The sequence below is a fragment of the Urocampus carinirostris genome, chromosome 1 (assembly GCF_059441175.1).
Source record: "Urocampus carinirostris isolate Australia breed hairy pipefish chromosome 1, RoL_Ucar_1.0, whole genome shotgun sequence".
In the NCBI taxonomy this organism is placed as follows: domain Eukaryota; kingdom Metazoa; phylum Chordata; class Actinopteri; order Syngnathiformes; family Syngnathidae; genus Urocampus; species Urocampus carinirostris.
The window spans coordinates 68,585,306-68,613,002 of record NC_142349.1 but is presented as its reverse complement, the minus strand read 5'-3'; the positions used below and the strand labels follow the sequence as shown (position 1 = coordinate 68,613,002).

Genomic DNA, 27,697 nt, shown 5'->3' with positions numbered 1-27,697 from the left:
CGTGCGCGCTCCCGTCCAGGTCTTCACAGCCGCGTATGCGTGCGCGCTCCCGTCCGCGTCTTCGCAGCTACGTACTCGTGCACGCTTGGCGAGAAGGAGCAGTAGAGTATCCCTGCATGCAGACCAGGACTCGTCAGTAGTGACCCGCTCCCTCACACTGGTCCCCCTTCCTCTCTAGCCAAAATGTCGAAGTTGGACCAGGTCCTCGTTTTGGACCCCCCTTCCGACCTCAAATTCAAAGGTAAGCCGCGTCGCAACGTGTCCGCCGCGCGACACCCGGCGCCGTATTCCCGGGGAATTTATTTTTACACTCCGCTCGTCATGGTGCTAGCAAGCTTTCAGCGCCATTTTAAGTTAGCCGCCGACCGGACGGGCTTCGGTGACTTGTTTTAACCCGGCTTGGAGGCCACGCTGGCGGCCAAAGGTGGCGGAGATAGGCTGACGTCGCTGGAAGTGGACGCGTTAGCATTGTTAGCATAGCCGAGCACTTTTATCAATGGTGGGAATGAGTCTATTAATGGAAGCGTTTAACGTGCTTGTGAGCCTTGCCAGCGTGTTAAATGACTGACAGGTGGGTAAATAAAGTCGGTTTATTATTTATGCTTTGGCGAAGTAGCAAGCCAAGGTTTAGGGTAGTGTGACATATCCCTTGGTGCTGTGCTAGCCCTCAGTGATGTGTCATTTAATCGTTGGCTAGCAAATAAGGGAGGGAATTTTTATCTACCTCGCGATTCGATTACGATTATGAAACGATTATTGAAGATAATAAGAAGATCTTTTAGTGTTCAACTGATTCAAACGTATAGTATTTACTAACTGCAGTAGAACACAAATTGAATTCATTTCTACTACACTTTATGCAAACTGACCCAAGTAACGCACAAACACAGATTTAAGTCCAAATAAGTACTTTAGTACCTAAAGATTAAAAAGTGTTTCATATTTTAGATCTTTACTTTGATTCTCACGGGCAATCTGTTATACAGTCATCTATATTAAATGAACTTCCATAAAACAGGAACCACGTACAGTAATCCCTCGTTTTTCACGGGGGTTGTGTTAAATGGTAAATGGTCTGCATTTATATAGAGCTTTTCAAGTCAATGAAGACTTCCCAAAGCGCTTTACAATGTGCTTCACATTTACCCATTCACACACTCACACACCAATAGCAGCCATGTTAGGTGCCAACCTGCTTATTGGGGGCATTAGGGATTCAGTGTCTTGCCCAAAGACACTTTGACATATAACAGGAGCCGGGAATTGAACCTGCGATCTCTTGATCCCAAGACAAGCGCGCTTTTGTGTTCCTAAAAGGACCCACAATAGGCAACATCTGAGCAGTTGGAACCTTATTTATTTTGAAACCAAAGAACAAACCCTATATACAGGCTTAAGCTTGTAAAATGAATAACGATAATAATGACTTGTTGAACTCTACTCAAGAGGCAGATTTTTAAGCATTTAATATATCATTTTCATAATGGGAATGTTTATCAAGTTCAAATATTTAAACCCCCCAAAAAAATGTTGATACTCATGAATAAAAAAAAGTTAGCTTTCCTACTTTTAAAGGACATCATTGTACTTTACAGCTTGCATCGAAATGTGAATAAAAACAACATTTCGTTGTTTTTTTTTGTGTGCAATCTTTGGAGCTTAAAAAAACACATATTGTTGTTGTGCTCTATACAGCCCTTTGTGACTTTTTGTGATAAAGGGCTTTACAAATAAAAATGACTTGACAATATAACCAATAAATGTACTGGGCTTTAAAAAATTGTCTCCTTTTTACCCAAAGACTTCTATTCTGTCAAATTTTAATTTGACAGTAATAAAACTGCTCCTACATTGCTCTACCTAAATTTCACTTTATTATTCTATTTTATTTTTTTACTTGGTAATATTTTGTCACCATCAGAGTTTAATTTTGTCTGCAATTTGATTGCAACGTTATTGACGTACAGGCAGAAAGGCTAAACAGCCGCTCCGCCCCTATCACAATGCAGAACACCGTGACGAAATCCGCAATCGTAAAATTAAAACGCGATACAGCAAGAGTTTACCGTATATTTTGTTATATAATGTCCTACATCTTGTCTGTGAAAAGCCCGCGGGCGAAATCCGGCCCAAAGAAGGTTTTCAAGTTGATTTGGATTAATTATTGGATCATTCACCAGGAATCGTGTATTTTCTCTCACTGTACATTTCTTCTTGAAGAAAGTGTTGTTTTTGGTTAATAGATCTTTATTTTACTTACGGTATCAGTTAATTGAATGATAGATACTATTCTTTTAAATTTGAAGTAAAAGTGTTAAAATAGAATCTTCTCTATTGGCTTAACTAACCTAATGTAAATTGGTTGATTTCTCTGGTACATTTCTCTGCGACTGTCTGGCAACCAGTTCAGGGTGTCCACTGCCCGAAGACGGCTGGGATGGGCTCCGGCACCCCCGCGACCCTGAGGATAGGCGGTGCAGATAATGGATGCATTTTTGTTTTGTTTTCTTGCATTACAGCAAAAAATTCTGCAGTCTCTATATAGTTGATGCAACAGTTGTATCCATCCATATGCAGTGTAAGTCTGCTTCTGGAGCACTTGAAAAGTACACCTTGTAAACAGATGGGGTGTCTCAAAGTACGTCATCTCAAGTTATGTTTGCATGTCACTATGTTTTTCGTTCTCCCGGGGAAAAAAATGTAGCTCAGAAAATGCACTTTGAAAATCGAAAATCGCATCCAAATTCAATTAAGTCTTTTTCCAAAATCCTGCAGCCCTACTGTATACCTATTTTTATTACCTTAGTTTGTAAATTCCACCTTTTAATTGTCAGGTTTACCATAAAATGAAGTTGCAGGGCATTAACACATCTGCAGAAACACTTTTTTTGTCCGGTTTCCAATCACTATTATAAAAACGGACTAGAGGCTTTCCGTGATCATGTGACTTTTTAAGCAGCCGCCATATTGTGTTACAAGCGACACTGGAAGAAGATGCCAATTAAAATCGATCCGTGCACTTACCAATTTTAGACGGGGTTTCCAAAAATGACTTTATCAACTGACCAAGACTGTAGACCCTTGATGCGCTCTGATCAATAAAAGCCTCTATGTACAGGGAGTGCAGAATTATTAGGCAAGTTGTATTTTTGAGGATTAATTTTATTATTGAACAACAACCATGTTCTTAATGAACCCAAAAGTCTCATTAATATCAAAGCTGAATATTTTGGAAGTTGGAGTGGGGCTTTTTTAGTTTTAGCTATTTTAGGCGGATATCTGTGTGTGCAGGTGACTATTACTGTGCATAATTATTAGGCAACTTAACAAAAAACAAATGTATACCCATTTCAATTATTTATTTTCATCAGGGAAACCAATATAACAGCTCAACATTCACAAATATACATTTCTGACATTCAAAAACAAAACAAAAACAAATCAGTGACCAATATAGCCACCTTTCTTTGCAAGGACACTCAAAAGCCTGCCATCCATGGATTCTGTCAGTGCTTTGATCTGTTCACGATCAACATTGCGTGCAGCAGCAACCACAGCCTCCCAGACACTGTTCAGAGAGGTGTACTGTTTTCCCTCCTTGTAAGTCTCACATTTGATGAGGGACCACAGGTTCTCTATGGGGTTCAGATCAGGTGAACAAGGAGGCCATGTCATTAGTTTTTCTTCTTTTAGACCCTTTCTTGCCAGCCACGCTGTGGAGTACTTGGATGCGTGTGATGGAGCGTTGTCCTGCATGAAAATCATGTTTTTCTTGAAGGATGCGGACTTCTTCCTGTACCACTGCTTGAAGAAGGTGTCTTCCAGAAACTGGCAGTAGGACTGGGAGTTGAGCTTGAGTCCATCCTCAACCCGAAAAGGCCCCACAAGCTCATCTTTGATGATACCAGCCCATACCAGTACCCCACCTCCACCTTGCTGGCGTCTGAGGCGGACTGGAGCTCTCTGCCCTTTACCGATCCAGCCACGGGCCCATCCATCTGGCCCATCAAGACTCACTCTCATTTCATCAGTCCATAAAACCTTAGAAAAATCCGTCTTGAGATTTTTCTTGGCCCAGTCTTGACGTTTCAGCTTGTGTGTCTTGTTCAGTGGTGGTCGTTTTTCAGCCTTTCTTACCTTGGCCATGTCTCTGAGTATTGCACACCTTGTGCTTTTGGGCACTCCAGTGATGTTGCAGCTCTGAAATATGGCAAAACTGGTGGCAAGTGGCATCTTGGCAGCTGTACGCTTGACTTTTCTCAGTTCACGGGCAGTTATTTTGCGCCTTGGTTTTTCTCCACGCTTCTTGCGACCCTGTTGACTATTTTGAATGTAACGCTTGATTGTTCGATGATCACGCTTCAGAAGCTTGGCAATTTTAAGAGTGCTGCATCCCTCTGCAAGATATCTCACTATTTTTGACTTTTCAGAGCCTGTCAAGTCCCTCTTCTGACCCATTTTGCCAAAGGAAAGGAAGTTGCCTAATAATTATGCACACCTGATATAGGGTGTTGATGTCATTAGACCACACCCCTTCTCATTACAGAGATGCACATCACCTGATATGCTTAATTGGTAGTAGGCTTTCGAGCCTATACAGCTTGGAGTAAGACAACATGCATAAAGAGGATGATGTAGTCAAAATACTCATTTGCCTAATAATTCTGCACTCCCTGTATAGAACAGGATTGTTAGTGGCTGAGTGAGAAAAGTAACATCAACTTGGATCAACATTCATATTTTAGCTTTTGGACGGGTTGACAACTTCCGGGTAGAATCTCCCGTTATTATCATTGAGTTGAGACAATGAAATTAGGGTGGCACTCCGGTTGGCAAAGTAGACAGGATGGAAAAATAATAAATCATAAAATTTCACCTTTTTAATATAAAGTATTCACTTCTAAAATAAAAACTATTCACTTCAAATTGTGTTCCAAAAACTGGTTCAGTGTATTGATATTTTGAGGAACAAGCTATCCTTCACTCTGTATTTTCGGGCCCTGAGGGATCTAAACTGTCGGCCCGATGGTAACAGTCAAAATAAAGCATTTCCCCAAAAGTCAGAATGGTGGCGATAGCCATGTCAGAGTTTAAAACTAAATTTCCAAAAGATCTAGAGATTGTTTTTTTAAAAAAATATTGTCTTGTGTCAAAAATAACCTTTGGTAACGATTTTGCCTCATTAAAATGGCATTCAAGTACAGGTAACAACATAATCCAATATTTACCCAACCTCCAAAAGCACCAAGCAAATGCACAAAAAATTGTCAATGTATATCAGCAACTATGCCCTAAACATCCCATTATGAGTCTCTAATTACTACATTTTTTAGATCATTTTCTCTGAAGATTTTAGGTAAAAGTCCACTCTTTTATCATTCAATTGGGAAAGAACAAAGTTCTATTGCGTTGTTTGCAGAATGCTAAAGTGGCATGCACTGTTTTGTTGGTTGGATCCCTCAACCACTTGGTCGTAGAGACAATTCCTGCTGTGTGTCTTGGGCAGTAAGTGCTAGTTGTTATAAAAACATAATTGAATGTAGAAATAGGCTCTGTATCATAATTTCCGTCAAAAGATTAACCTAATTTGACCTCAGCGTTTACCCATCAAAGTGAACAAAACCCTGTATTAAGGCCTTGCTTTAGTGCCTTGCTCAAGGACGCACTAGATATGGAAAAAAACTGCAGTAATATTCCTCGAGTTGCAAATAATACAGCATATTTGTTTTTGTCATGACTGCACGTTGTGCTTCTGCTCATTTTTGTTCAAAGAAGGATCGATGCTACTAGTTTCATTAGCCCGTGTATGGAATTGTACGTTGTAAAACATGCAAAACTCCAGTTCAGGGAAGATATTTTGCAGTTTACCGAAATAAGCCTTCAAATAATCCTCTGAAAGTTGTATTGGTTAGATTTAAGACTACCTTAAATCCTATACACGGCTCAAGACCGTGACCAACTTTTCAGCATGTGCGAGTAAAAATGTAATCGGATTGCACTGGCACGAGCGCATGTTTCAATGGTCCCTTGGCGGTTTTACGGTAATGTTTAAAATAGTGGATTAAAGGTGCTATGTTTTCTGTTTTGCCAGTCTCCCCTAATCTCGTTTGAAAAAAAATAGATTTACACGAAAATGAAAATTTGGGGCTGAAGTGTGAAATTCTTTGACGAAGTTGAAAGAGAAAAATGTAAAATGATTTAATACTAACTTGCTGAAAAGGTACAACATAAAATAATAAGTAATTGACAAATATACTACTATATACTAATGTAAAGTGTTTAATTTGGGGATTATTTCATGTGCAGTTTTCATTTTCCTCCTGTTGAGGTTTTTCAGTTTTTCCTTGCCCTCGTGTAGGTTTTAGATCAGGGGATGGCGTCATAATAAGTCTGTAGTCTGCAATAATCTGTTGGTTTTGCAGCCCTTTGAGACTATACAAATAAACATGACTTGACTTAATTTATCAAAATGTCATTAAACAAAAGTGCCTAAAGATACAGCCAGACAAAGTGACAAAGAAGTAAAACTGTTAAGTGATTAAAAATACAAATAACACAAACAAGTTGATTGTACTTAGAGCGGGTGTTATAATGTAAGATGAATAGCTCATAGCTGCTACACTAGCTCTCCCCATTTTTAAGTACATATTTAGGACGCATTTAGTTTTTAATGGTTGGTCGGTTCCCTTAACTGCTAGGGTCGTATGGGGCACTATTTCTTGTGGTGTGCTTTTGCAAGTACATCCTGGTGGTGCCCATCCCTCTCCAGGCCAACATATGTTTCCACCTGGACAGAAGAGTAAATAGTGAAGAGAACGAGAGGGAATTTATTAAGTTGTTGTTGAAGTAGTCGGCGCAGTCTAAAGCATTAAACAAGCAGCACTCGCATATTCGCCAAAGCTTATTAAAAAAAAGGAAATTAAACTCTTGCTGTGCATAGCTCAGTGCCAGCTCATCGACACGGGGGACAAAAAAAGTGAATGCCACTCACTAATTATTTGTTCGCGGGTTAAAACGGCTCAACTGTAGTAAGTTAGCTCTGTAGTGTGAGCATGTAAACATTAGCCAAAGTCAGCCTGGCGGCTAACAAAAACGTGAAAGTAGAGAGACGTGAACTTTGAAGAAAATGCAAAAAGTGCAGAGGTTCTGTTTTTAAAAGCGTTCTCCATCTCTTCTTCCTTTTGTACAAAATAAAAAATTGCCCCAGAGAAAATGGCCACCTTGGTATAGCTTTCATCTCTAATGACGCGATGTTATAGCGACATTGTTTCATTAGGAGCCTTATTCCGGTTTTATCTTCTCTCGGCTGAGGCTGAAAATTTGGTGCATCCCTGGCAAAAACATACCTTTTTAAATGTAGCATGCAGATGTTACTTGGTGATAACTACAGAACCACCACACTAGACGATTTCACTATTAAAATGAGAGCAAGGTTTTTCAAAGCTGATCTCAAAGGAGCAGCACGGCATCTGGGTCGTAAGCGTACAGTCCCATGATCCAGGGTTCAGCTGCCGCAGCCTCCCGGTACAGAGTTTGCATGTTCACCCCCGTGCCCGCGTGGCTTTCTTCCGGGCATTCCGGTTTCCTTCCACACTCCAAATACATGCCTGTCAAATTGTCCCTGGGTGCAGATACCGTAAATTCCGGTCTATAAAGCGCACCTGATTATAAGCCGCACCCACCACATTTGAAGAGGAGAACCGATTTTGTACTTACACAAGCCGCACCCGTATATAAGCCGCATGCGCCCACATTTAAACATGTAACACAAACACAAAATTAACCCAAACCCGACTTCAAGTCCCGCGATTGAAACTAAATGTCCTTCATTAAAGTCCACAGTCCAAAAATCACAGCCGGCAAAATGAACGGAAAATGATACCGGTACTTAAGGTTTGATGCAGACCTGCAGAGTCCGGGTCCCGTTGAAAGTAATCCAAGGAAAAAAGTGTATATTTCCAAAGTAAAGGGTGGGAAAAATATATCAGACGAACAAATTTACTCACGCAACTCCTTTTTCTTTAACCAACTTTTTACCCCCTCTTCTTTCCTTGGCTGTCCCTCACCTTTAGCGGTCCCCACTTAAACTCGGCACCCCGCGTTTGTTCCGCCCCTCATTTTTCGTTCATCCGTGCAAAACATATCAGAATAAGTGTCTAAAATAAATACAAATAAATACATGACACATATATACAGTTGCAAATACATATTATATATGGGTTACACATATTTACAAAGAAAGACGGTACACCGAGAGAGTTTTCAAAGCTTTAATAATAATAATATAGCTTTGGCAGGGCAGTTAATGGTAGCAACACTCGAGCGCCGCTAGCGGCTGTTAGAAAAATGACATATATTGGCCGCATCACTGAATAAGCCGCAGGGTTGAAAGTTAGGGGAAAAAGTAGCGGCTTATAGTCCGGAATTTACGGTAAGCGTATGGATGGTCGTGTGTTCCTGCGTGCCCTGCAATTGGTCAACAACCAGTTCAGGGTATTCCCTCCCCACTGCCTGTAGACTGATGCGAATGGCTCCAGCAACCATAGTGAGGACAAGTGGTGCAGAAAATGGATGGATGGATCAATCTTGAAGGAATTAACTTATGTTGAAAACTAGAAATGCCATCATGTAGAGCTGGTTTCTAAAGGTGCATTATAAACTGATATGAGATACAATTCGTACACTATACAACATTGAATGATAGAATTTTTATGGGGCTGACATAACTCCGATTATTAGTGGTTAAAAAGGTCAATTGACTCATATCCACAGCTAATATTCAGTTGCGGGAAATTTGGAAAAGCTGGCCAATGATTAAAAATAATCAATTTGAATTGCGTTCCACAGAATTGACACAAAGGCTGCATTTACCCCTTTTTACCAGAGGGGGGAAGGTATCAGTCAAAAAGAAAGGACCTCAGCAATGCTCCTTACGAATCATTACGTGTCCATTTCCCTGAATTGAACCCTCAAATCATTTAAATGAGTAGCAGACTACAACAGTGTCCCGTGTGCTCCGGTCAGACTTAATGAATAAACCCAATAGACGTATTAAATCCAAGCATCAGACTGCCGTATCAAAACCATCTAATGAAATTGAATCAAATATCACTTGCCAGGACGAGTCAAAGTATGGTCAAGAAAAACCCTCGTTTACCAATTCGTATCGATGAATAATATACCTAGGATAATGGTTAAGTAAAATGTCTTCCTTCTGGGATTCCTTTAGCGAGCCTGAGGAGGGCAGCCCCTTTCATTTTTTTTTCCCCATGCTATTTTTAGAACACGAGCGGGCCTGGGGGACCCAAACTTGGCTGGCATGCAACTGGATGAGCCAAGGTGTCAGCTCGGGGTTAGATAATAGATGGAGGCAGTGTGGGTGTACCCTGTGTATTTTTGTTGGACTCATTTCCATGTTACCTTGAGCTATGATTGCGGCGTAGTTTTATTTTTACATGAACTGCTTTGTAAAAGTGCGTTTCTGCTCTTGAGTCATTCGCACCCTGCTGCAGTGTTGCCCAGTGTAATACTGTACTTGAATGTAGGGCACCACATTTTTCTTTTTGAGAGATGATCAAGGTTTTTCTACTAAGGAGTGCCCGATCTTAAAGTTCACTGATGCTAACCTGGCCAGGCTAATGCAAATTCCACAAGAAGTATATAGGCAAGTCTGGAATAACTTGGATTTTACGCACTTTGTGGACCAATTACCGTAAATTACGGACTATAGAGCGCACCTGATCATAAGCCGCACCCACCACATTTTGAGAGATTGTCGCTTTTGTACTTACACAAGCCGCACCTGTATATAAGCCGCATGCGCCCAAATTAAAATATGTAACGTAATCATAAAATTAACCCCAGCCCAACTTTGAGTCCCACGATTTTAACTGAACACAAAGTTCACAGATCAAAAACAACAGCCGGCAAAACAACGGAAAACGATACCGGTAGTTAACATTGGTTGCAGACCTGCAGAGTTCGGGTCCCGTTAAAAGTTATCCAAGGAAAAAAAGTGTATATTTACAAAGGTAAGGGTGGGAAAAAAATATATCCACTATTGTCTGCCGTGTCCAAAAAAACTCACCTTTACTGGTCCCCACTTCCCGTCATCCCCCGCGTCTGTTACGCCCCTTCTTTTTAATTGGTCAGTGCAAGACTTATCAGAATAAGTGTCCAAAATAAATACAAACAAATACATTACAAAAATATACAGTTGCAATACATATTATACATGCTTACACATATTTACAAAGAAAGACGGTACACCGAGAGAGTTTTCAAAGCTTTAATAATAATATAACTTTCATCCCAAACCGTGCCTGTGAAGGGTAGCAAAACGCTACTAGAAACACGCTTGCAACACAGTGAACCGATCTGTTAAAAAAAAAACAATCCATTCTTGCAGAAACCACGGTAAACCGTCCTCATCTACCTCCTTATGATTGACGTCATCAAAGTCGTCTCCCCCAGTATGGGTAAGAGACTTTGTCATATAGACGAGATTCCACGTCCCTTAATCAAACACACGCTAGCAACATGCTTGCAAGGTAAAGTTTGTGTGCAGTAGCTCTGTTTCCTTCTTTGTCGGACTGCTCGATTGCGTTTAGCTTGTAAGCTGCGTCATGTGCCTTGAATTCGAGCGCCGCTGGCGGCTGTTAGAAAAATTACATAAATTGGCTCACTGAATAAGCCGCAGGGTTGAAAGTTTCTGAAAAAAGTAGTGGCTTATAGTCCGGAATTTACGGTATATTTTTGTGCATTAGTGACTTTACTTCAGCACTTGATATTTTCTTTCACGATGGCTTTATATTTTGTGTACTTTGGATTGAACAATATCTTGCATATGAAGTAGTTCTCCTAGATAAAATGTCACTAATTTTAGTAAACTAAACAAAATACAGCAGCTGAGCTTCTCAAACCAATAAGAATGCTGATGTGTTTGGTAGAAAAAAAATCTGTATTTTAGAAGGATCCGGAGGATAACTGATGCACCAAAATTCCGGAAATTGTATAAAAGACATTTTCTCATGCCTAATTTAACCACTAATTTGATATTATTTATGAAAAATACGCAAGTGTATTGGTCTGATAAAATGTGGCATTAAACAGCCCTTAAAAGTCATGAGAGATCACAAAATGGCGCTAACAACTTTAAAACGCTTTATATGAATTGATCATTTTGTTGGCCAATCAAATAATCTTATCCAGTTAAAGGTTATTTCGAAACATTTTCCCCAATTACTCTGCCATAAAAAAAAATTAGTGTCTTTCAGATTTGTTTATTTGCAAATTTTTATCTCACACAGAGACAACCCAAGGAATGCAAAATCTAGTTTTGAGATGTTGATTCCATTCATTAGGGCACAAAAAATCTATCTGGCCCTGTGTGAAAAGTAATTGCCCAGGGACCTAATAGTGGCTACCTTTCGCAGCAATAATAGAAATCAAACTTTTGGTAATATGTTTTTCACAACGTTGTGTAGGAATTTTGGCCCACACTTCTTTGCAAAATTGTTTCAAATCTGCTATATCGGCATGAACTGCCCATTTACAGTCACACCACTGCATCTCAATTGGATTAATATCAGGACTTTGACATGGCCACTCCAGAACCTTTATTAATGTTTTTTCTTTGAGGCATTCAGAGGTGGACTTGCTAGTGTGTTTTGTATCGTTGTTCAGCTGCATGACCACTTGAGTTGGAGGGCAGAAACCGATGGCCAGACTTTATTCAGGATTTTCTGGTAAACACTAGAATTCATTACTCTGTAAGCCACAGCAAGTTGCCCTGGTCCCCAGGCAGCAAAGCAGCCCCAGTTTAGGTCAGTGTTTATGATTCCACCTTAAGAAACGGTCATCTCACATTTGCCAATAAGCATCTTGATTATCCTCAAGACTGTTGGAGAAACATGTTGCCAAAATAAAGCATGGTCGTGGCAGTGTGTTGATCTGGGGCTCATTTGCTGCCTCAGAACTAGAACAACTGTCTGTGGTTAACAGAATCATGAATTCTTGTGTTTACCAGAAGATACTGAAGGAGAATGTCCATGCCCTCAAACTTGAGCACTCTTGGATCATGTAGCAGGGCAAGGATTCCAAAAAACAAATGATAGTTCTGGATTTCCCAAGTCAAAGTCCTGATTTAAAACCAATTGAGATGTAGTGGTTTGACCGCACAAATACTTTTTCACGACACTGTACTTTTGATAATCGATTTATGTCTTTGTATTATTCTGAAGTTGACGATGAAAGTTTATTCTATCTTGACATAAACGTGAATGCATGTTTTTGTGTGTCTGCACAGGACATTTAAAAGCAGATTGATATGTTTATTTCTAAGCCAAACAAATGTGTAGTATCCACCTGTTTGCAGGGTGGCGTGATTGTGTGTGCGTGTTCAGCAACACCGCCATGCTTGGATGCATTGTTGCAAGCGGGTCATGCCTGGCGTCTTATCTTTCTCAGCAGCGGGTGTGAATGTAGCCTTTTGTCAACAGCGGCCGGGCTTAATGCACAGCCTTTAATACCTTCCACCTCACGACCTGCGGTGCACAAACTGTTTATTTGCGTTTCACTAGCGCCAGAGGCTAATGTCCCGGTCTGCATCCTGTGTCCACAATTCACAGCGACGGGAAAAATTAGAATGCTTTGAGGTACTTAAAAAATAAATCATTATCAACTATCCTACAATAAGATCAGGTAGATACTATTTTTTTATGCAGGCAATTATCAGATGGGAAACAGAATATTGGATTTTTGCAGCAATTTGAACGAATCGTTCAAATGCTTGGAGACAAACGACTAATCCTGTAAAGCTGGTACTTGTGTGTATTCCGATTACAAGGGCGAAGTAGGCATCATTACGCATTTCATTCATGCCAATTACCAGATTCAACAAAGTCCAATGCTTGTTTCATCCGCTCCAAAATTGGTCTAGATCGATTTTTCTTGTGTGCATTACACACTTTCAAGGCCGATGTGCTTGTAACATGACTTGCCAAAATATATTTACACTATATTTTGATGACAAGATTGGATGGATTGAGAAATGAAATTGTGAGACACAGAACTGGAGTAGTAGTGGAACTGAGCAAGCGTGTGGATAAGAGTATTCTGTTGGTTTGGACACATGGAGAGGATGGATGAGGAGCGAATGTTGAAGAGGATCTACAGAGCAGAAGTAAATGGAAGGAGACCAAGAGGAAGGCCACCATTGACTGGGATGGATGGTTTTCTAGTGGAAGCAAGAGCACTTGTTGGTGATAGGAATGAGTGAAGAGATGTTGTAAAAGGATAGTGGGATGTTTGGACACGCTATAAGGGATGGGCAGGGCACCCGTATGATGCAGCAGGGGTAAACCTGCGAAAGCTGTCGGGCCCTGCTGTTGAACAGAAGAGTGTGTTCTGTCACCCTGACCCGAGTGACATGGTCGCTTTCTTGTTGCCTGGAGGGACGAAAGCGTGACCAACCTGGGTGCCGAGGTGCTTAACTTGTTTGGGTGTTTGGGCATTTGGGTTGGCCATGGTCCCAAAATTTTTGTGTGTGTGTTTTTTGCTACTTTTTCCCTATTTATTTTTGTATGTGTTTGTTGTAGCTGTCGGTCACCCTTCTCGAGGCATATGACCAGGGTAAGATGGATAAATATTTTCTTGTACAGTATACAACTGTTGAATCCACTTCATATGGATGTCTGTAACTGTGGGCAGAAAATAAAACCATAATGTCTCAGAAATCAACCAATACTCATGAGGCTTTTTTAGCAGTCAGCTGGAGTTTGCTTGTATCATTCATCTCTGTGACGTGTCCTCGTCTGCGCATGCGGGACACTTGTCGCGTCCACACAGGAGATGCGTAGGAGTCACAGGAGATCCCATGCAAGTCGCATTTTGTTGCAAATGTGAACGGTTTCACAAAAGACATTTCACCCAAAGATCGGCCACACCTCACCCTTTAGCAGCCTTATGGTATCCTCAGCTATGTCCGCTATCTTGCATCACATACAGGGCGCAATGCACGATGAAGTGCCCCGCACTATTTGAACAAAATCAGAGACTTTTATTTGCGCCTATTTGGTTGTGAAAATACGGTAATCAGAATACGGTAAGATTACTATCAAATTGCCTGTAAACATAGAATCACTATGTATATATCTGATATTAAAGAATGGACTATGCTAATATAGCTAGGCGCACAAATGAAACGTTTATGAAGGTATGCCATTGAGTTCAGTTGCATATCCACGCAATAATCAGTACTTGGTGCTAGCCATCAGGTGATGGAGCTTGCTTCCTATTAAGGTTCAAACTCATCAGTTACAATCCATTTAATGAGTCGTGATATGTTGGAAAACAGAACGGGTGCATCAACTTTAAACTAAAAAGATTCAGGGTAGAAAACATCCCGTGTTGTTTACTTTGATTTCCAAATTTAGTTGTAATCTTGTCTTGAATCTTTTGTGTGTTATGAGAAAGGCTTTGCCACTTGAAAGCTAAATTGGGTGTCACAAGTTGGTTTTTGATTCCATTTGTCAATTTATTCCAAGAAAAGTTAATTGAAGGGCTTCTGGTTCCCACTTGTTAGTGGGTATTTTTCAGCAATGAGTTTCAATTGTATTAACCAACTTAAATACATTTTCTTGATCAAATGCTTGAATGTCATTTAAGTGGAACATGACAGCAAATAATTATCAATAAATAATATTTGTCATTTTATTTCATCTTTGAACTAGGACTGCTACAAACAATTATTTCAATTTTCTTATTCGTATGAACTAAAATGTTTTATCTCAAACTATTTATCCTACTACAAAGAATTATTTGGAAAACTAATAATTGAAAGCACAAATGAGATTCTAATCACTCACTGGTTTGTCTAAAATGATAAGCATTGTTAATTATATTTCTCCAAAGGAAAGGAATTGAGCGTAAACCTAAATTAGTCTTTTTTTTTTTTTTAAATAAGCCACAGTCAATTCATGTTTTAGGGTGAATAATTTGTGTCTCATATACAAATAAATAATAAACATCCATGTGTGGGGTGACTAAGCTCATACATTTCTTGAAAAATATTAAATTATCCCAACTGTGACCAGATTGTTAGTTCCTTAACCAGAAAAATTTTCTATTCAACATTAATACAAAAACCTTTTATGAGTGAAAACACCAAATATTTGTTAATACAGACATCCCTCGGTTGTTGCTTTTAATTGGGACCAAAACAACCTGCGAAAAGTGAAAATCTCAGAATTTGCCTCACACCTTCCATAAAAGCACTTCGAGATGATGGTACTACCGACAGAGAGTGTACGACTAACAAAATAACAACTGGAGATCTACAAATAACACGCAACTCATTACTTCCGTTCGAATGGATGGGTTTATTGCCTCCTTTCAGAGTAAGAAAGCAATTTAGAGAGCAGCTGGCTAGCTGTGTGCTAGTATCGGGTGTCCTCAATTTGAGCCAAGTCTTTATTATTATAATGAAAGCAACCTGAATGAAGTGGTATCCCATGAGTTGTAGCTCCGGTTCATTTACTTCATAGTTTGTGATTTATTGTTTTAATTGTCTGCTTCTATCTTCGGTGTTTCTCGTCCCGTTTGAAAACTACACTGTGGATTACCTTCTATCCTATCGTTATGGGTTTTAACGCACAAAAATGCGTTTATTAGAGGAATCAACTCCTTGCCCTGAAGGATTCTCGTGCAGGCGTGATGAGGGGGCCCTATCGTGGCAGCAGAGCTGGAGCTAAGGTGAAAGCTAAGCGGCTAGCGGCGTTGTAAGCCTTCGGTACCGTCCGTAATCATGGTAAATGTGAACTCTCTACCAAATAAGACCGACAAACTGGCTGTGCTTTGCTGTGTTCTACTGAAACGTGGCTCACGTCTAGCATCTCGGACGTTAACGTGGACCGGCTTCAGCATTGTTAGGGCAGACAGAGACACAAAAGCCTGCTGAAAGCGGAGAGGAGGCTGACTCGCTATCTACGTGAACACGAGATGGTGTAACCCTGGGCAGAAAGATTTCCATCTGCTGAGGGACGTCGAACTTTTGGCCTAGCGTGTGACGTCATCCACTCCGCTGTTGCTAAACTACAACACAGCACCCCGAGCCCATCCTGTTAAACTGTTAATAATCAACAAAAGGATACTGCTGGAAGTGTCAATTTCCCTACGGGGATGAATAAAGTATCTATCTATCTCTCTATCTAGTTAATAGATCTGGCGTTGCTGAAATAGAGGCTCTGCAGGGGTAGCTAGTGTGTGTTGTTAGCTTAGCCCTAGCAGTTAGCCGGGCCTTCAGCCATGCAATTGCTCTCCTTAGTCGATTCTTGGACGTTACAGAAATTATTTCAAATGTGATTTTTTTTTTAGTTAGGAAACAGTGTGTACTTTAAGATAAACGGCACAAATTGTGCTGTTGTTTGCAGAGTATTTTATGATGTCCCGTGGGCTAGCGGGTTTATAACCTCTTGTACCGTCTTGGATTATTACGTCCAGTGGCTTATTTGCCTAATGTGTGACGGTAAAGTCCATCGGTCATCAATCAATGACTACCATAAACGTATTAAGGTGCGTCGCCACAAGAGGACTCTCTGCAGTCCCTGTTTACAATTTAGTCCAGCTCAGTTTAGGTCGGTCGAATGCTTTCATCTTCATCTTGTTTGGCATCCCTTTCACACACACATCTTCCAGTGGTGATACTGCTTGATTCGATTTTTGCCTGTAATTACATTCGCCTATGTGAGTTGCTAGATAAAGGTTCAAAAAAGATCTTCAAGGGGTCGTTTGAACATTCGTGAATTACAAAAAAAAGTTCCGTTAGGTTGAGAAGCACGCTCGGAACTGTTGAATTTTTACTCTTAATTGTGGACGCTTTTTTTTTTGATAACTGACTGTCTGAAAGCAAAACTATATACAGTGAAACCCTTCTTTATTATTGCAAGGGTTATTTAAAGAAGAACCTGAAATTCGTGAAGCGGAAAGCTTTTCTTCAAATATACAATTAAATAATCTTTCGACAAGGCTCAAGCATTCAAGCAGGGGCGGCAGTAGCTCAGGAGGTAGAGCGCTCGCCTTGGGATCAAGAGATCGCAGTTCGAAACCCGGCTCCTCCGTGTTACATGTCGAAGTGTCCTTGGGTAAGACACTGAACCCCTAATGCCCCCAAAAAGCAGGTTGGCGCCTTGCATGGCTGCACGGCTGCTATTGGCGTCTGAGTTTGGGTGAATGGGTAAATGTGAAGCACATTATAAAGCGCTTTGGGAAGTCTTCATTGACTTGAAAAGCGCTATATAAATGCAGATCATTTCATTTCATTTTAAAAACTTAAGGTGCATGAGGGTTTTTTTTCCTAAATAACTTCTGTACTTTCATATAATACTAAATACAATCACCAAAAGCGGATTTGCAGTTTTGACAGAATGCAGTACATGATGCACAATGTAAATCAATGAAGTAGCGAGACCGTGTACAGTCGGGGTCTCAAACTCAATTTACCTGAGGGGTGCCAGAGCTCGGGTCTGGGTGAGATGAGGCCAAACTGGGTATTCCAGATAAAAAGTTCTTATAAAACACACAAAGATTTGAAAAAGAAAAAACATCAATTAAGCAGTAATGGATGCATCCATAATCCACTACGGCTGAACTCGACGATGAGTGTGGCAAAACATTTAAATCATTAAAAAAAGATGATTGCCTTAAATAATTAGCAAAAATATACAAATTGTAATATAAATGTTTTTGAGATGAAGTGTTTTGAGTATGTTAGGTGTGACAAGAGTGGATAGATTGAGAAATGAAATTGTGAGAGACAGAACTGGAGTAGTAGTGGAACTGAGCAAGCGTGTGGATAAGAGAGTACTGGGTTGGTTTGGACACATGGGGAGAATGGATGAGGAGCGAATGTTGAAGAGGATCTACAGAGCGGAAGTCAATGGAAGGAGACCAAGAGGAAGGCCGCGATTGACGTGGATGGATAGTGTTATTTCATCTGGAGGGACGAAAGCACAAGCAAATTAATATAAATGTGCATTTTTTCCGTATAGTTGTATGTCAAAAAAATTTCTATTTTGTATAACATGAGCCTCACCTAGTAGATAACGTAATATTCCATCATCTTTCTACTACACGTACCTGCCAAACCAAAAACCTGACAAAAGTCTGAGCAAAAGAAGTGGAAGAAATTGTGTTTTATGGTCACATTGAGTCTCAGTATTTTCTGCTCTTTCTTGTCCTGTTTTGTACTCATTTTTAGTTGTATAACACAATAGGGTGACATCTAGGGGTTACAAAATGCACACCATCCCCTTAAAAGAGTGCAATTCTTTTCCGGTGGAATTAATACTATGTTTTTACAGAAAAAGATGAGCTAAAATGTAATCAGAAAGGGCAGTTGAATGGAATCAAGGTTATTTGAGAGTTGAGTTGCACAACAGACTAAAGCAACATCTAGTGGTGACATGATACACACAGTCCCTTTAATTTCAATATTTAGATGTCTTCCAGAGGTCTGCAATTAGTCTGCAGGCGTGAGTTTGAGACCACTGTTGTTAAGTGAACCGCGTAATACCAATGGTTTATTTTAGTCCTTTTTTGGGTTATCTTACCCAACTTTTTTTCCGTGTATAGAAAATCGATTCGTGTTTTTTTTTTTTACCTGGCTGTTTAAAACTGTGTCCTCCGCTAGGTCCCTTCACAGATGTCGTCACCACCAACCTCAAGCTGAAGAACCCCTCGGACAGAAGAGTATGTTTCAAAGTAAAGACAACAGCGCCGCGCCGGTACTGTGTACGGCCCAACAGTGGAGTCATCGAAGCGGGAGCTGCCGTCAACATCTCAGGTCAGTGGGACCAGCTTCTGATATATTGAGTTTGGATGGAGAATACAAGATTTGAATGCGGACTTCATTGACAGTGTTCGTGGGGGTCTTTAAAATAATTGAAAACGCTTGAATTTTAATGTTGTTTTCAATGGATTGAAAAGTGCTTGAATTTTCGGGGAGGTGCCTGTAAATGCTTGAACTTGTTACCAAGTTTCACAAGCTGTCTGCTTAAAATTGAATGTTCTCTGTTGGTTTTTTCCCCATTTCTTTTCTTTTTTCCTCCTGATTAATGGCAGCTGGTATTAGTTTGCTTTTCATATTTTGGGTTGAAAAACAAACTCCATGGCGATAAGGTTTTGTCTTTTTCTTTTGTCACATTAAAAGGATTTTGCATTTTGTGTAATTTTGTATCTATAGTCAAATCATTTTGTTTATTTTGAGTCACTTTACAGCAGGGGTGTTAAACTCATTTTAACTAGGGGGTGGGGGGGGCACGCACGATAGAACAAACATTTTCTCGGGGGCCGGACTAGTGGACAAGAGAGAAAGAAAAAAAGAGAGAAATAAATAAGAGAAAGAGAGGGAGAGAAAGGTAGAGAGGGTGGGACAGAGAAAGAGAAAAAAAGAGAGCAAAACAAAAGATAGAGAAATAGTGAAAGAGGGGAAAAGAGAAAGAGCAAAATCCAAAGAGAAATAGAGATAATGAGAGGAGAGCAAGAGAGAAAAGAGAGAATAGGAAAAAAGGTAAAAAGACACAGAAAGAGACAAAGAAAAAAGATGGAGAGTGAAAGAGAGAGAGATGGAGAGTGACAGAAAAAGAGAGGAAGAGAGACAGAGAAATACAAGTACAACATTTGTGAGAGGCACCTGGATTTTTCTCTTGTGCTTCTCTGAGCGTTGTCTCGCAGGGCCGGATTCAATCCCTTAGCGGGCCTGATCTTGCCCACGGGCCGCCTTTTGTGACACCCTTGCTTTAAAGTGAAAGACCATTTCCCTGAACAACACATGAAATATAATTTGAGATACAAACAATGTAAAATACAAATATTTTAACTTTTTACACTCTGAACAGGTTTAATGTCAAACAACGATGGAATCCAATTATACATTAAAAATCTAAACTTATCATTGCTGTAAATAAAATCCCCCCAAAAATAACTGTTTTAACCAATTTAGACAAAGAATTATAGATTAAAATAAGTCAAACTAAAAGCTGAAGATCAGCATTCTCTAAGATTGGAAGATTGAATGCATACTTCAGAGCATCAATATCATTAAATTGAGTCCAAATTTGGCTCTTATTTTGCTTTTTTTACATCAAATTTATAGTTTATAGCAGTCCATTGACAAAAAAGATTGTTGCTCATTGATGGGAAAAGCTCAAAATAGCACAAAGTATGTGCTAGCAGCAAGAGCACAAAAACAAGCGTTCCTTTGGCTTTCTTTCTTTGAAGGTACTGGAAAAACTGAAAAATCGGCCTTGAAAGTGTGTAAAAAGCGCTTGAATTCGAAGGTGTACAAACACTGTAAAAAGTCAATTTTCGTGTTCTCTTCCCTTTGATGTGATTTCCCCCCTAATGGACACACAGAGCAGAGTGGTGACTGTGTTTTTCCGTTGATCCTCAGTTATGCTTCAGCCCTTCGACTATGACCCCAACGAGAAGAGTAAACACAAATTCATGGTGCAGACCATCTTCGCCCCGCCCAACGTCTCTGACATGGACTCTTTGGTGAGAAACGCATCACTGTTGAACTTCACTCGTCCTGCCAGCAGAGGGCAGCAAAATCCCAATGTTGTCATTCATTTCCCGACTTGCTCCGTTTCTCCATGGCGCTAGTGGAAAGACGCAAAGCCGGATGACCTGATGGATTCAAAGTTGAGATGTGTCTTCGAGCTGCCTTCTGAAAACGATAAGATGGTGAGAACCAAGTGTTGATGCTGATCACTTTTGCCTTAAGGATCATTTTACTACAGGAGTTGATATACCTGTCGCGCTCCAGGGCTCCATGCCCTTACAAAATAATCTTACACCCTATTTTTTTGTTTCAAATGTGTTTATGTAGTTTAGCATGTCATATTGTACATGTGTTTCATATATATTGTTATGAGATCCTGAGTTGCTCGACATGAATGAGGTCTATTAAAAAAAAAAGTTTAAAAATGAAGTCGCTTGGACGTTCGCTGTAGAAGGAAAAAATATAATAATAAAAAAACATATAATGTATAATAATAATAATAAATATAATTAAGTAGAATAATACATTTTCTGGGGCAGCACGCTAACCACTGCGCAGCGCATGTGCGGCACAGTTCAAGTCATGGGAACCTCCTGCGTGGGTTCAAATCCAGCTCCAGACTTCCTGTGCGGAGTTTGTATGTTCTCCCCGCGCTTGCGTGGGTTTCCTCCGGGCACTCCGGTTTCCTCCCACATTCCAAAAACATGCATTTCAGATGGATTGGCCGGTCCAAATTGTCCCTAGGTGTGAATGAGCGAGTGAGTTGTCTGTCCCCGTGTGCCCTGCGATTGGCTGGCAACCAGTTCAGGGTGTCCCGTGCCCACTGCCCGATGATTGCTGGGATGGGCTCCAGCACCCACGCGACCATACTGAGGATATGTGGTGCAGCTGATGAGATGAATACATTTTCTGATTCAAATTATGAATTTATTTTCTGCATTAAATTATTGTTGTTAATATACCGATTAAAGGGATAACCACAAACCTGTCTTTTTTTCATTTTCTACTTTTATATTTCCTTTTTTCTTAACTTCTTTATACAACATAATATTTCTAAATATAATGCTTCAAAGCAAGTGAGCCGTTGGAGAGCCGGCTCTCTTTCATGAGTTGAGCCGAAAAAGCCGGTTCTCTAAAAAGAGACGGACTTCCTTTCACTACATAACTACCACATGAAATCCGAGGCGTGTTTCAAGTTGTGAAAAATGGGGGAGACAACTTTATGGCTGGGCAGGCAACTTTTCAGAGTTGTCTGAATCTATCTAGTGCGTCCATTCAATACGGTTGGTGTAAAGTGTAAAGAAGAGGCGAGTCGTTTCATTTGATATTAAAGTGGAATAAGAAATCTTGATGCAGTTGAGAAAATGGTTGGATCGCTTTTTTTGGGCCACTCTCCACAACGGAGGAGGTCGTCTAACTCTTGAAGCGCATCTTCCAAAAGTAAGTTAAACTCTATTTTATTTATCTTTATAGAGTATATTATTTTATGAAATGTTTATTATTTAGTCCAAAACAATACAGGTTACTTAAACATACTTATATTAACCATAAACATACAAAATATAGCACTGAAGCAACTTACAAACAAATTCAACTTTGTTCGTAGGTTGGCCAGTGTCTGTATGACGTAGCCAAGCTGCGCGTGCATTGTTGAAGTAGAATGGCAGAATTCATGTCAGTTTAAAGCAGCCAAAACAATTGTTAGACCATAGATTGGAACAGCTCAAAATGGCACAACCATAAAAGGTTTATTTGATCGGCGCTGGATTCCTCCTATTGAAAGTACTTGAATTTTTTTTTTAATGGCTTTTCAAGTGCTTAAAAGTGCTTGAATTTGGCCTTCAAGTACGATAAATCCGATAGTTTTACCGAACGCGGCTCTGCTTTCAGAACGACGCGGAAGCGAGCAAATCGGCGCCGGCGACGAACTCGGCCAAGGCCGAGCCGCCCTCGGCCGGCGCAGCCACCGCAATGCCCGCCGTCGCCACGGTGACCTCCGCCTCCCCCTCCTCATTGGACGACAGCGAAATGAAGAAAGTGCTGGAGAAGTGCAAGAGGTTGCAAGCCGAGATGGGCAAAATGGCCGACGAGAACCGACACTTGAAGGTGACTCGCGTCCTGTGCAGGTTTTTCACTCTCGTAGGATCTCGTAGAGCCATTCGCAACACTGCTGGAAATATCTATTCATTTTCATATAATTTTGTAAAAAAGTGCCCTAGAAGATAATAAAACTAAGGAAAAACGTACCTTTTCAAGAACATTTCCATTTAGTTTTATTGTGTTACAGGAAGGGCAGGAGGTCCTTTTCCTGTTTGCGTGTTTAGTTATTCTACATGTTAAGCATGCTCCTCCAATCTTCATGGAACTAATGAAGTAACTTGTAATCTTTTATCAATTTTGAAAGCCAGTAACCAATATTGTGACCTTAATACTTTCAACTTATTATGGTTTTAAAGAATAATAAAATGAGAAGAATCTTTCAAGCATTTTTGACATTTTTATGGTTATAAAATAAAATTAAATGTTGTATTTATTTTTTTTATTTTATTTTTAATTTTTTTTTATTTTAATATTTATTATATATTTTTTTTTAATGGTTAAAAATACGTTTTTCATCCGAGTGTCACAAAAAAGTAACAATTACTTTTAAAAACAATGACTTATTTAATGCGATTCAGTTACTTTCAAAACGGTAACTTTCAATTTTTTTTTTTTTTTATTCAAACTTTAAAAAAAATAATACAACTGACAGGAATTTTTCAAATCTCTTTGGCAATTGTTATATTTTACTCCAGGGAGTAGAGACTTTTTTTTCCTGATAAAACCTACCTACCTATCGATCGATCGATCTACCCCAGTCATATCCCTCGAGAGGGGTGACCGACAGAAAGACAAACACATACAAAAACAAAGAAAATGGGGAAAAAAAGGGAAAAAGTAGCCAAAACACGCACCAAAATTTTTGGACCATGGCCAACCCAAATGCCCAAAGACCCAAAAAAGTTAGGTCATGCTTTCGTCCCTCCAGATGAAACGGGACACAAGAAAGCGGCCATGTCACTCGGGTCAAGGTGACACGACAAACTCTTCTGTTCAACAGCAGGGCCCGACAGCTTTCACTGGTTTACCCCTGCTGCATCATACGGGTGCCCTGCCCATCCCTTAGACCGCGTCCAAACATCCCACTACCCTTTAACAACACCTCTCCACTCATTCCTAGCACCACTATTTTTAGACCTCTTTCCTGCAGTGCACTCATAACACCATCCAATCGTGTCAATGGAAGCCTTCCTCTTGGTCTCCTTCCATTTACTCCTGCTCTGTAGATCCTCTTCAACATTGGCTCCTCATCGTTCCTCTCCATGTGTCCAAACCAACCGAGTACTCTCTTATCCACACGCTTGCTCAGTTCCACTACTACTCCAGTTCTGTCTCTCACAATTTCATTTCTCAATCTATCCAATCTTGTCACTCCTCAAACACTTCATCTCAAAAACATTTAATTTCCTTCTCAAATCCGCATTCAGGCTCCAAGTCTCTGCACCGTACAACACAGTCGGCACAATCACACTCTCATACAGTCCCCTCTAAACATCCACACTTTGATAAAACCATTAACTATTAATGTCCATTTCAGTAGCGTTCCAATTAAAAACAATTATTGCTAACACGATTTAGTTATGTTCAAAATTGGTGATAAGTTACTATTTCTTCTTCAACTGTACCCTGTCAACCTCTACTTTCCAATAATGGAAGTTTTGGTGCCATCATGTGGCATCTTAAAGAATTGCAGAAAGAGGCCTTCAACAGCTCGGAACATTTTTTCAGCAAATAACAAAAAAACAATTCATTGTAACTAGCAAAACACAAATAACGAGGTACTAAAGATTATTTTATTTCAATTTGATTCGATTGACATATCAGTATTGTGATCCCATGTATCGCGGTTGATAGGGAACCGAAAGATCAGTAATATCTCCAAATCTGTGAAAAAGCCCCCAAAGCCACCGACCCCAACCAAAAATGTTAACATGCCCTTGCAGCAATAGTCAACTGGAGATAATGGATTGCGCCCGCAGGAGTGCTTTTCATTTTAGGGGGAAACAAATGGAGAATCATTTGCTCTCGTCCCCCACTCTTAACAATAGTTGACTGTAGGTGATGGATCGCGGCCGCGTGGGTGCTGTTAATTTGGGGCAGAAAGAATAGAAAAAAAACAATTCTCTCTGGGCCCCTACTGTTAGAACAAGTCGACTGGGGATTATGAATCGCTGCCAAAACAGTGCAGTTCATTTAGGCGGGCCTCAGTGGCACGGTTCTGTGGCCCGGACTGGAAAAATGGCGCTGAGCGATAGTCAACCGGGGATAATGGATCGCTCCTCAACAAAAGTGCCATTTGCCAGTCCCTCATCGCAACAATATATGAGGTGGGATAGTGGATCCCAGCCACAGAGGTAGAGTTCATTTTAGGCTGGCCAGGATGAAACGCCTCCCAACAAAAATGCCTTCTGATAGTCCCGGCTCGAAGTAATATGGGATCATGGCCATGACTCGATGTTCGTACAGGTGCTTGAAATCTTTGAAAATGCTCCAATTTTATTTTGTGTTTTCAAGGTTTGAAAAGTAATTGCATTTCAGGTGAGGTGCTTTTTAGGAGTTAGGAGCTAGGGTTTGGATTTCAAATAAGGGTAAATGGTCTGCATTTATTTAGTGCTTTTCAAGTCACTGAAGACCTCCCAAAGCGCTTTACAATGTGCTTCACACTTACCCATCGACACACACACTCACACACCAATAGGGAGTCAGCCATGCAAGTGCTTATTGGGGGCATTGGGGATTCAGTGTCTTGCCCAAGGACACTTCGACATATAACACGGAGGAGCCGGGAACCGAACCTGCGACCTCTTGATCCTAAGACTCTACCTCCTGAGCTAAAGCTAGGGTTTTGAACCTATTTTATGGTTCCACAATAGGATTGGAGCTAGGGTTAGAAACTAAGGTTTAGGCTCCTGGTCGGCGGCGCCCTCTGTTGGCTGCGGCTGCATCGGCTCGCTACAACGGGTCAGGTGCAATCGACATTTCGTTCTGTGTACATTGTTACACAGAATGACAATACAAGGAAATTATTATTATTATTATATTTATGATTAAGGTATTGAACTGAATTTAGGGTTCTGAAATAGGGTTGGGGCTAGGGTTTGCAGCTAAAGTTAGGTGTAGGGGTAGGAACTAGAGTTTGAGCCCTATTTTAGGGTTCCAAACTGATTTAGGGGTTCCCGAATAGGTTTGGAGCTATGGTTAGGTTTGTAACTGGGTGAGGGGTTTGAGCTCCACATCTAAACTGAATGTAGAGTTCCAAAATAGGGTTAGAGCTAGGGTTAAGAAAAAGTCAGTTATTTTCTGTCGTTGTTATTGAACCTGGTTTTAACTCAAATGCTCATTCAAGTTAAGGTGCTTCTTGCCGTCCGTCATGGCTCCCCTTTGGCCAGGGAAGGCGGCGTGACACTAGTGCGAAGCGTCAATAGTCCGGAAAATTCAGTTTCGCTGTGTTGGGAATTCAATATTAAAAGGTAACGTTTCCCAAATTGTTCGAATGAGTTAGCCGACTCCATTAACCAAACACAACTTACATTCACCCAACAATTTATGCATGCTCGTTTCTTGATGGAAAAGATGAACAAGAATAGCCGACATTTTCACACGGTAGCAGATTTAATTTCATTAACAATTTAACTAGGTGAACTCCATCCAATATGGCCGAATTAGTGTCGTTGGAGTCTCTGAGAAGCCTCTCCGAAATCCTCCAGCCTTTTTTCCCTCAGCCCACGTCTTTCCGCAAGATGGTGTGCCGGCTCGTCCCATGGGCGTGCCAAGGAAGCCTCCCCTGAGCGTCACGATGTCTGGAAAACTTAAAACAACACAGAGCGTTTCTACGTCATCAGGGCCTCGTTTTCAAAACATCGCCTGCCGTCCTCCGTCAGAGTCCTGTTCTCAAAATTCCCTCGTCAAAATATTCTGCATTCGGAACGGCGTGACCTGTCATTGAACTGTCCTACTTGGGGCGGCAGTGGCTCAGGATGTAGAGATTGCAGTTCGAATCCCGGGTCCTCTGTGTTACATGTCGAAGTGTCCTTGGGTAAGACACTGAACCCCTAATACCTAATAAGGTTAGCGCCTTACATGGCTGCAAGGCCGCTATTGGGAAATGTGGAGCACACTGTAAAGCGCTTTGGGAAGTCTTGACTTGAAAAGCGCTATATAAATGCAGATCATTTCATTTCATTACTCGGTGAAAATCTTCATTGCACTCCATAAATGTAACTTGTGTTCAATCGTATAAAATCCTTTATAGTCCAATGTACAAAATCCTTCAGCGGGTCCACGAATGACGCCTTTGTGTTCTGCCCGGCAGGACGACGGCGCCCGCTTGAGGAAGATGACCCGCTCGGACGCGGCGTCCCCAACCTCCGGCGCCTCCCTGCCCTCCCTCCTGGTGGTCATCGCCGCCATCTTTATCGGCTTCTTCCTAGGGAAGTTCATCCTGTAGACCCCGCCCGTCGGGCGGCGGCGTCTCCGCCCTTCTCTCCCCCCCCCCCCTGACGTCCGCCATATCACCGGGCCGACGCGCTCGTACAACAGAGGCGCTGCCTTTTTTCTTTTTCTTTTTCTTTTTTTCAACTTTTCACACGGTTAAGCGAGCGCACGTTTCCAGAAAGCAGACAAAACGATTGTTGTTTTTCTCTCGAAGGCGGCCGGTCGCGTCACAGGAAGCGGTCGGTCCGCACGGAAGCAAACGGAAACCACCTCTTTCCCTTCCGTTGTTTTTAATCGCGGCGGACGCGATCGTTTTAAGGAAATTCTTTAGAGGACGAAGAACCTTCGTCACCTTCACCGCTTGACTTTTTTTTTTTTCTCTTCTACTTCTCGGAATGTTCACGTCCAGTCGGGATGAAGGTGCCTCCTCCTTGTACATTTGTCTATTCTTTACCCACCGATGCAGACTTTATATTATCGTTATTATGAATAATTCTACAAATCTTTTATCCCCAACATCGACTGAAACGGATCTCCGTTCTTAAATCCTGTTCCGTGGTATTAAACATCCAAAATAAATAAAAATGTTCTTATGAGTCTAAA

General features: G+C 40.8%; 1 protein-coding gene across 1 annotated transcript; it reads left to right on the top strand.

Annotated features, from left to right (window-relative positions):
- The first annotated feature begins 25 nt into the window (after positions 1-25).
- On the top strand, positions 26-27,697 carry LOC148376647 (vesicle-associated membrane protein-associated protein A-like). The gene is made up of 6 exons (XM_088349707.1): positions 26-241; positions 18,689-18,841; positions 20,450-20,553; positions 20,662-20,742; positions 22,451-22,666; positions 26,973-27,697. The coding sequence occupies exons 1-6, from the start codon at positions 184-186 to the stop codon at positions 27,105-27,107; spliced, it is 747 nt and encodes a 248-aa protein (XP_088205833.1). The 5' UTR covers positions 26-183; the 3' UTR covers positions 27,108-27,697.